The sequence below is a fragment of the Branchiostoma belcheri genome, unplaced genomic scaffold (genome assembly GCF_001625305.1).
Source record: "Branchiostoma belcheri isolate BF01 breed outbred unplaced genomic scaffold, Haploidv18h27 scaffold350, whole genome shotgun sequence".
NCBI lineage: Eukaryota > Metazoa > Chordata > Leptocardii > Amphioxiformes > Branchiostomatidae > Branchiostoma > Branchiostoma belcheri.
Genome location: NW_017803966.1, coordinates 25,757 through 35,558, shown reverse-complemented (window position 1 = coordinate 35,558; position 9,802 = coordinate 25,757). Strand labels below are relative to the sequence as shown.

The following is a 9,802-nucleotide window of genomic DNA, read 5'->3' as shown; positions in this document are numbered from 1 at the left end:
ATCTTGAAAATTGCTGTTTCTTGTGATTTTGACCCAAAACTAAAACAAAATACCCATTTTAAACAAAATAGCCTCGGACAGAAATAACCTGTATGGGGCTGGCTTTCATCTTGTAAAATATTACGATGGAAGGTGTTATTACCGCCTGTGCGTAAATTCATGAAATAAACGGTATTTCTAGCCCAAAATCCAGGTGTAGAAAAACTGAAGTACCCTTTATTCGATGCGTTTCATGTACAACTAAAACTGTGTGAAGTTTCGTCGCGGTGCGACCAAGCTATTAAAAGTTACAAGCATAAGTATAGAATACTACTTTCCCATAAGCCTAGGACGCCTTAACCCAACCGAGTAAGACATTCTCGAACTGCTTAGCGCCGGCATCTCCATCGCAATCCAAGGCAATGGATGGTGTCATAAAATACACGGATTATTACACAGCTCTATTCAAATAAAGTACAGTGATCGTTATAAAGAAATAAAGGGGCTGCATGATATTTCACAGGTTTTATGCTTCATTTTTGCTCATGGTGTCCATTAAAATGTGAACTCTGTGTCATAATGTCCCATATAAAGTGTTTGCACTCATGTAACTGTAGACATAAGATTGTCAACCAAGTTTGTTAAACATGAAAGCTAAGTATTAATTTGTAAAAAGAGAACATAACTTTTACATTAGTAATATTATGCAAGAAGTATGCATCAATTCTATACATCCGATATGTAAAAAAACATTATGAATTCACAATACGAATCATCAGTCTGGATTATATCGCAAATTTGATTTATGATCCATGCTCCAAATTGGTAGTCTGATAATCGATTACGTCTTTTGTCCTGCTTGTCAATTTCACCTGAAGACAACGCATATATGTTTGTAAAACTACGGGCAAAGGTATCGTGTTAGAACGATTCCACTATAGAAAAGCTATATGTCACGAGATAAGAATCACTTTGAATTAGTATAATGATGCTTTGTGATATTTCGAGAATGTCACTTAAAGAAAATCTGAATATACGAGTATACACATAAAGCAAGCCACACTCTTCTGTGCTGTATGCAACGCAGCTATGAATATTTAGGTACTTCTATGCCATGTATTATTATAGAAACCCTCAGACTTTGCTGTCCATGGTGATGACTGGATTGTCTGTTCCCCAGACTTCCTTAGTTGGTTTCAAACACTTCACGGATTCGTCGTACTGCAGTGCCGGTGTCAGGCTGTAAGGTGGCGCTTCTCTCACACGGTGCGAAGTGGTTTGGCTCTTCTTCAGACTACAAACAGGTAGCAAAGACATCATATGTTATTAATTACACTGCTGATTTTGTTCTCTTTTATTATGTAGCTCTATCTTAGTTTATCAATGCTTCAGTGTTGCAAAATATATGTATAGGATATGCACAATGTTGATTTGGCCTACAATGTGATGTTATATCATGTATTCATGTAACGTCAATCAATTATTCTTTTGAAGTCTCAGCTAGATCAGGTTAAAATGATGTTTACAGGTTAAAGGTTATTATGATCGTACGATAAATTCTTAAAAACAATCATAATGTGGCTGCTCTAATTTTAAATGCTAACGAGAGATACCATCTAATCTGAAAGATTGTCTAAATCTAAACCATGTTGAAGCTTCTGTAAAGACAAGCATGTATAAAGTATGTGCATTCGAAGCTTAACTAGCTTCATTGATACCGTAAGTACCAGAATGTTATTTGCCATGGAAGACTTACCCGACAACGACTGCAGTCGCCAGAGCCACCACGGCCAACACAGCAGCAGCTACGCTTACTGCAACCACGGGGAACTCGGCGTCCTCTTCTGGCTTTCCTGATGGACTGCCTTCATCGGTGCTGTTTGAGATAATTAACGTTAAGTTAAAGCCATCGCCACAACAGTTGACGTTCGCATATTACGGCGCCAATCTCCGTTTCGTGGTCCCTGGGCCACACAGCAGGGGACTAGTCCACTGGTAGTGGTGTGTGTTAATCTCACTTACTCTTTTCAAATGCTGGGTTTGGCAGCCCAAATTGAGCCACTTGTATGCAAAAATATAGCTAGGAAAGCTTCTTAGACACAGAACTGGATACCTTTGCATTTGGAGTGCATGAAGTACAATCATTCCTAGATAGAGCCGGACTAGGCGTTAGATTCTTCGCTTGACATATACCATCTATAATACGAAATTTGGGCACCTTCACTCTTTTGTGTTAGCAATTACAATGATTATTTTTCAGAGGGAAACTTTCCATTGATGACACGCACATTTTGACAGTGATGTAAGACTCACGTTGTGTCTGCAGTGGACGAAGCAGTGATGCCATAAAGATACTGTTCGTAAGGCAACATGTTAATGATCGGTTTGGAGCCCAGATCTTGCTGTAGTTGTAGCTGGTTGCTCGTCACAGCTGTCATGATGGAGTCGACTGGGAAAGGAAGGAAGTCGTCGGCAGAGTCTGGGCGGATGATGAAGAAGGCGAGCAGGATGCCGTCTCTGGTAGCGGACTGTCGGGGGTAACCAACGGGGATGTACACGTGGGCAGGGGTGAAGACAATCGGGCTTGGCCTGAAGAAACAAAGCATAAGATTCTTCTTCTTATAAATTTGGCTTGGGAAGGAAAATATGAATGAATGACCTTTATTGTACGCTTGTGCTCTAACAAGTTAATTACAGGTCATGGATAAACAGGGAGAAGAGTACAGCAATGACACTTACATACTACACATACTAATGTGATCTACTATTTCAGGTATTGCAACTTTCATACGGAATAAAATACTTGGTATGGTTATGTATTGTAAAAGTAGCCAAACAGCCTTTGTTGGATTTTTTTTATATACTTATGCGGGAAAAACTAGTCATGTAAGATGCGTGTACAAAACATGCTTGTAAGTGTGCACATCTAACGAATGATGGTCATTCTTATGTTCCCAGTACAATTGAACAGTTTTTACAGTACAAAGTCACAGAACTTACGATCGTCGTTTCCTGTCTCCATCTCTCCTTTGGCATTCCCGCTCTTCCCTCACCAGCCTTCGGCAGTGAGACGACATGATCTCAGCAACTCTGTTCTTGAAGTCCATCCTTACTTCATTAGTAAACTATCAGAAGAGAATAGATACGGTTGTGGTCATACAGGGGGTCTGTAATTGATGGTATAAAAGTTTTTGTTTCTTTTAGAAAAGCATCCAAGGGCACTAAATCAAGGGAGCACACCCCAATTTATTTGGCGTTTCTATTCGAAGCTGCACACCCTCAAGTCTAGCGACCGTCTCTGCCGTGGAATAATTCGAAAGGAGAATAACTGTCTATGGGACGTAAGCATATCTCTTCAGCTACAAGATTGAGTTTGGTTTCTTCAACCTCTTTAATGTTGGTAAAATCAACGGAATAAAATATTATTTTCACTCCAAAATGAAGGCTAAAAAAGAGAATTGTAACCTCAAACTTGGACCCTCAAAACCCTTTCGTAACTTTTTTTTTTTACCGCGCACTACCAAGGACCCCGGTCGCGGAAGAACTGGGGGTGCACTGTGCATCTGTAAATTATCCTTTGTGTTATGCGCGGCCATGGACCTCCGGTATGAAGTTATGGGAAAATAGTTGTCTGAAGCCAAAGGTTGACTATGCGCTGTGGCGCCCATTCCCAGCAAAAACCCGTCATGGGTTGGGTACGTGGGCCGGTTTCGGCTCCAGACACGGTCGGAGGCCCCAGGCCGAGACAGAATGACGTAATGCTGGGTTTGCATTGTGCGTGATGACGTCATACCGTCCGGTCCAATAGCCGCCCATAACAAATAAGGAAGACTTTTCTTACGTCGATGAAGGTTAGACATCCAGGTAATACGATACGCCAAAAAGCAGTTACTCAAGCAACTGGATATGATTTTGAAAACGTCAGACGTTTCAGCTAGTATCCACTAGCTTTCGTCAGTGACTGAGAGACCAGAGGGGAAAACAGGTTTATAAAGCACAACCTATTGATTGATATGCAAATAAAGTGAAGACAAATTTTTGGAAGTCGAAAAAGGAACAAAGTAAGCTCAAAGTAAGGTACAAAGAACATTGCCGACCTAGTGCCAACGGTTACTCCTCAGCTATTTTCCACCATCTACAACACAACCAGGGTCACTCTTTCAAACTCGAGTCCACGGATATCTTAGACCGCGAAACACGCTGGTGGGAACGGGGTGTTAAAGAGGCAATATATGAAAGAATGTACAACCCCACCCTCAACAGGGAAGGGGGGCTACGGGTCGATCTTTCCGGCACTTGGGATTTGGCACTCCCAGCCCCGAGAACAAACAACACTTAAGGTGGTATGGAAGGGTGGCTGAGGACTTTGGGGACATCCTAAAAATACTACTTAGGATTACCTATGGTCATTGATTTTTTTTGTGTGAGTACCTTAGTGCAAGATGATAATTTATGCAAAATTTGATGACGTAATCATGACGTCATCTCGAGTTATGAGCCACGCCCCCTTTTTAGAAAAATCAATTTTTCTGGCCAGCGCTTTGGTTTTTATTCACCATATTTTGTTGAAAGGCACACACTAGTAATAGGAACAAACGTATGCGAGCATTTTTTAATATCTCAAAGTGTTGATTTTTTATGAATTTTTTTTCGTAAATGTCAACAGTGTCATGCGCCAGCACCCCTCCCCAACATATAAAGCGGCGCAGTGTGTCGGCCTCGCATACGATTTTAGTTTATAAGCTTATCTTTCAAAAAATACCACCTTTTTGTCTCTTTCCATGAACATTTTTTCCACAGTTTCATTCTTAAAATGCTGTATATGTCGTAGGGGTTACATAATGTCCATTTTGAAGCCCGAAAGAGCCGAAATCGCCAATTTTTTGTCGCCATTCCAAGGGCGCCCATCCCTCCCACCGAAAAATGGGTCACTGGCCTGTCAGCACGCTGTATTTAGCTTACTGCGGCGCTATTTGGAAAAACAGGCCGGGGATATGTCCAGTAAAAAGAACAGCCAAAAAGAACGCTAAGATTTCGCGCGAGTAGGGGTCACGTGACTCACCCAAAATGGCGGATGGCGTGGCTTGTTTACGAGCGGAGAAAGCTATGCGCTTTGCGCCAGCATTTGGGCCGGTAGACGATCTTTTTCACGGCCGTATCCTACGTAGATTTGCAGATGAAGGTTTATGGACTATTCTGAGACCTTATTGGAGAAAATCTGCCGGGGTATTTTGGAGTTACGGACTTGTTTTTTTAGGCCTACCCCCAGAGGAGATTGACGATCAGCAAGATCACAACACTGAAAAGTTATCGCGCGATACCGGAGTAGATAGCCCTGGAAAAAAGCTTGCCCGGACGTGGTATGAGATTATGAGCGAGTATAATTTTGTTGATTATGTGAATTTACGTTGCACGTTGTCCTAGACTTGTGGAAATAATTTTCACGCACGACGTTCTATGTTCTATCTGAAAAGTACGGACTATCTCTGTAAATCTGTTGGAACTGATTTTTTTTGTAAGCGGCTACTATTTGCTGTATGCTGTAAATCCTAAAAGATTAATTTTTAGCAGTTACCGTAAGATTATGTAAAAATTCTGCTGAAGTTTGTAAGTATCGTATTTTTCAATAAAAACGTAGATTTTATAAAAAATACTAGTAGTTCTTATCATGTCTGTTCACTAGAACGTAACGTTAACGTTTAGTAGTTACAAACGTGTTGCAGTCGATACAAACTCAGAATAATAAGACAGTGCACAGGTAGAGACGCGTTTTTATTCGGTAGAAAATTACTTAATGAGTTGTCTGTGAAAATCATGAAAGAACACAAAGGATAACGCCGCATAATGACGGCCGAGTATGAACTACCAAGCGCGGCTCTTTATGCATGCAATGACCCGGTCCGCCAGGCCGCTCATAACTAAACCAAGATCTAACTTGTGGCTCAAAGCAGACAGCTTCGTTTCTTTTGGCAGTCGAATGTTTTTATATAGGAAGTTGTCAGATTATTTCTGGCGTTTTTGGTGATTTGTGTGGCTGCTTATCTCTGGTTGTGTGTTGCAACTTGACAACATTTTGCCGATACGAAGTGTGATAAACAATGGAAACGGCTTGTGTTTTCAGAAAATTATTATTCTTTGCATTTGGCAGGTTTTTACCCAAAACGTTTTGCAAACAACTGACATCAAACGCTCAGTAAAACTCTCTTTTCCAGTGTCTTTTCCCTTCCCAAAAATTATGAAAGTGAAGCTCTCAGTTTACGTAATGACCAGCGAGCCTGATTGGTCGAGCGGCGGAGTAGCTTTTAAAAATAATGTGCACACCCCCACTGGGGCCTGGCTGGAGCGTGAAAAAAATGCACAATTTGGCGGTCAATTTGGCGGCCAAAATGTGGCCATAGTGACCAGACGAAAGAAAATTATAAAAATAGACCCAAAAGACTACCATATCAGATAGAGTTCGTAGTATTTCTAAATATGCCTCAGCTATCCTTCTGGACCACCTTAAGCTCCTGTTCTGTATAACAGGAGCTTTCAGACTAATTTGCATCATCTTGTCTTGGCTTGTCTGACTTTTGTTCCTTTTTCGACTTCCAAAAATTTGGCTTCACTTTATTTGCATATCAATCAATAGGTTGTGCTTATAAATCTGTTTTCCCCTCTGGTCTCTCAGTCACTGACGAAAGCTAGTGGATACTAGCTGAAACGTCTGACGTTTTCAAAATCATATCCAGTTGCTTGAGTAACTGCTTTTTGGCGTAAGACTTTTCTTACCTCGCCTATTGTCATCATAATGGTCAGAACCACTGTGTTCTGTTCATGCGGCCTCAGAGCAGTTGGATCCTCTATCAGTTGTATATCAGTTGCTTCACTCCTGGTTGGTGTATCGGGAGGTTGGGTGGTAGTAGTACCCGAAAATTGTTTACCAGTAGTTTCGGACTGAGCATTGTTAGTTACTGTAGTAGATTCCACGGGCTCTAGAGGAACCACAGTGACTGTACCGGTGGCCGTAGTGAGTTTGCGGGAAGAATTGGGAATAGTGGCGGCAGTAGATGGTGTTGTTACAGTAGCGGTAATGGTCGTTGAAGTGTTAGTGGTGCTTGAGGTAGTGGAAGCAGCAATGCTAGCGGTTGCAGTGAATGACTTGGACGCGGTAGTGGGAACAGTGGTGCTCGTTACACTACTGGTGCTGGTGGTGGCTGGAGGGATAGTAACACGGTAGGCAGGAGAACGCGGGGTACTAGTCATTGCAGAAGACCTGGGTGTGGTGGTTTCAGTAGAGGTGGGAGCTACAGGAGTAGTAGTAGTAGTAGTAGTAGAAGTCGTGGTGGTCTGAAGAAGGCTGGAGTGTTGTTCCATAGATGTGCTGGAAGTGGTAGTCTGATAGGTTGTGGCCTGACTGGTCGTTTTTATTTTCACGGCTGGAGTTGAAGTCACTGGTAGATGGAAACAATTCAAATGTGCAGTTTCGGTGAATGGATTTTTTGTAAATACATTGTTATTTAAGACACTCCTTTCCTACGCACATTTGACTTACATGCTAGTGCACGTGGTAGGGATTGCATGCAGTCCTAGATTATTGGCCCCGTGCTTGAAGAACATAAAGACCTTTGAAAGTTGTTATTACACATTTAGTAGCTTATAAGGAGCATGCAATGGCCTTGCGCTTATCAGTAAATATAAGTCTATGTGCATGTGTATGTGTATGTGTATGTGTATGAATTATGTGTTATGCTGTAAGGCAGTCTTCCAGTAGTACTGGTACAGAAACTCTAGTAATTGATACAGAGAAAAGAAGATAAAGACATCCTGGCTCAATTCCTTAATAAGTTGAATTAGAGAAAACTTACCAAGCACGCATGTGTCTCCCACTAGTACAGCGTCCTCTGTACAGGTACAGTGGAAGGAGCCGGGATCGTTCTCACACGTCTCCAGGTCTGTACAGTTGTCTGCCCCCTCATAGCACTCATCAATGTCTGTTGGCAGCCGTACATGTACAAAAAATACATATCGCGTAATATTGTTGATTTTTTAGCCAATGTTGGGAAGCATACATGAACATGAAAATACCTACATACATGAACATGAAAAGACTTAATTTGAATGTAGTTGATACATAAAGCGAATGCATTTGTACGCTGTCTCTTTCATGCAAATGTATCTGCCAAACGTCTGCAATTGCATCATAGGGATCGTCAGAACCTTTGTAAAAGCATTCATCAGTGGCTGTATGTCTGTTACATAAAGAATTATTCTGGGAGAGTCCATTTGTTAATGCATTAGGTCCGAGACATTATATTGTAAAATGCCAGTGTTAGGGGGTTGAATCATCTTTGCCTTCAATCTATGTTGGAGTCCCTACCCAAACACAGATGGCCCTTGTCTTCATCAGTGTAGTACCCCTCTCCACAGTAGCAGCTGTACCCCCCAGCGGTGTTGTTGCACAGCTGAGAACAGTGGTGACCACCGGCGGAACACTCGTCATAGTCTGCGGACGAGCCAGCATTAAATTATACTGGATATATCTTCATATTATCAAATGGATATATCTTCACAGTATCATATCTAGACCCTGGGGAAGACCACCCAAGAGGTGGAAAGACCAGATACAGAGTGACACAGGGATTACCCTAAGTGTAGCAGAGACTATTGCCCTTGATAGAGCTGGCTGGAGGAACCTGACGGAGGGGAACAAGGGGCCAGTACCTGGCCTGTGCACATAGGCAGATAGGCAGGATATCTAATTTTGCAACGTCGACATTTACGCCTTTTCTTTTCATAATAATTGTATCCTTATCGGTATAACCGCCCTTCGGCGTAAAACACCAGCTTAATTGTTTTATCTGACAACTTGTTCAAGTACTTTTAAAGTATTTCTAACTATACAGCTGAACAAATCAATACATGTATAGTCACTTGGTTGCCAATCTATGGTACAAATATACACGTATATAAAATGTATAGTATATACAAGTATATCAAAATACGCACGCACTCATAACTACTCGTCTTCGATACTTCTTTGCCCGTAAAGGACAGATTATGAGCAGTTAAACTTGCCTCGAGCTCTTCAGATGCATTAAAAACATTCCCAGTACTGTCTTTGGCACATTCGACGCCAGCAGATAGAAGGTCCGTAAACGATGAGTACCTCCTACATACCTTCACATGTCCTGTTGTCAGATGACAGCACATACCCCGCCCTACCAGACGCACTCTGCCGTACCGAGGTCGTTAGTGATACACCAGCCGGAGTCACATCCCGGGTCATTTTCTGCACTGCACGGATTGTCAGCTGCAAACAGTAACAGTGAATTATGATCCAGGCAATAGTGACGCTTTTTGTTACTTAAATATAGTCCTAAAGCTATATTTGGTACGTGATGCAGTAATCATCTCCTGTGTATGTTTGTAAGCATTGGGATTATAGGCTTACCTTAGTTTCATTTTCCTGTGGCAGAAAAAGCGTTTTACCTGCTTCATAAACAATGCCTGTGGTCAAAACTTGTATTCTCTTTGACAGTACATGTAGGTAATATAGAGTAATGTGCTAGTACAAACCATTATGCAGGATCCGTTTCTGTATATCCGCTATAACCGCCATTCGACGTTACGATTTGCATTACTAGTACAGTCTAAAATAGAAACTGTTGGTCGTATTTATGACACAGCGTTCACAATGTATCTGTTTAAAACTGATAGAATTTATTGTGAACTTGAAGGAGCACTCACGCTCACAGTCTTGCCCGTCAGAAGCCAGTGTGAACCCGTCCTGACAGAGGCAGTTGAAGGACCCTTCTGTGTTCTCACACTGCTGACTGCAGTT

General features: G+C 41.8%; 1 protein-coding gene across 1 annotated transcript; it reads right to left on the bottom strand.

Annotated features, from left to right (window-relative positions):
* Nucleotides 1-218: 218 nt before the first annotated feature.
* LOC109475902 (mucin-17-like) lies at nucleotides 219-9,796 on the bottom strand. Its single transcript, XM_019776723.1, has 9 exons — nucleotides 9,709-9,796; nucleotides 9,139-9,271; nucleotides 8,339-8,464; nucleotides 7,827-7,952; nucleotides 6,751-7,412; nucleotides 2,980-3,104; nucleotides 2,293-2,568; nucleotides 1,736-1,855; nucleotides 219-1,273 (listed from the first exon to the last, which is right to left on the bottom strand). Exons 2-9 carry the CDS (start codon nucleotides 9,245-9,247, stop codon nucleotides 1,114-1,116), a joined length of 1,704 nt encoding a protein of 567 aa, XP_019632282.1. The 5' UTR covers nucleotides 9,248-9,271; nucleotides 9,709-9,796; the 3' UTR covers nucleotides 219-1,113.
* Between the last annotated feature and the right edge of the window lie 6 nt (nucleotides 9,797-9,802).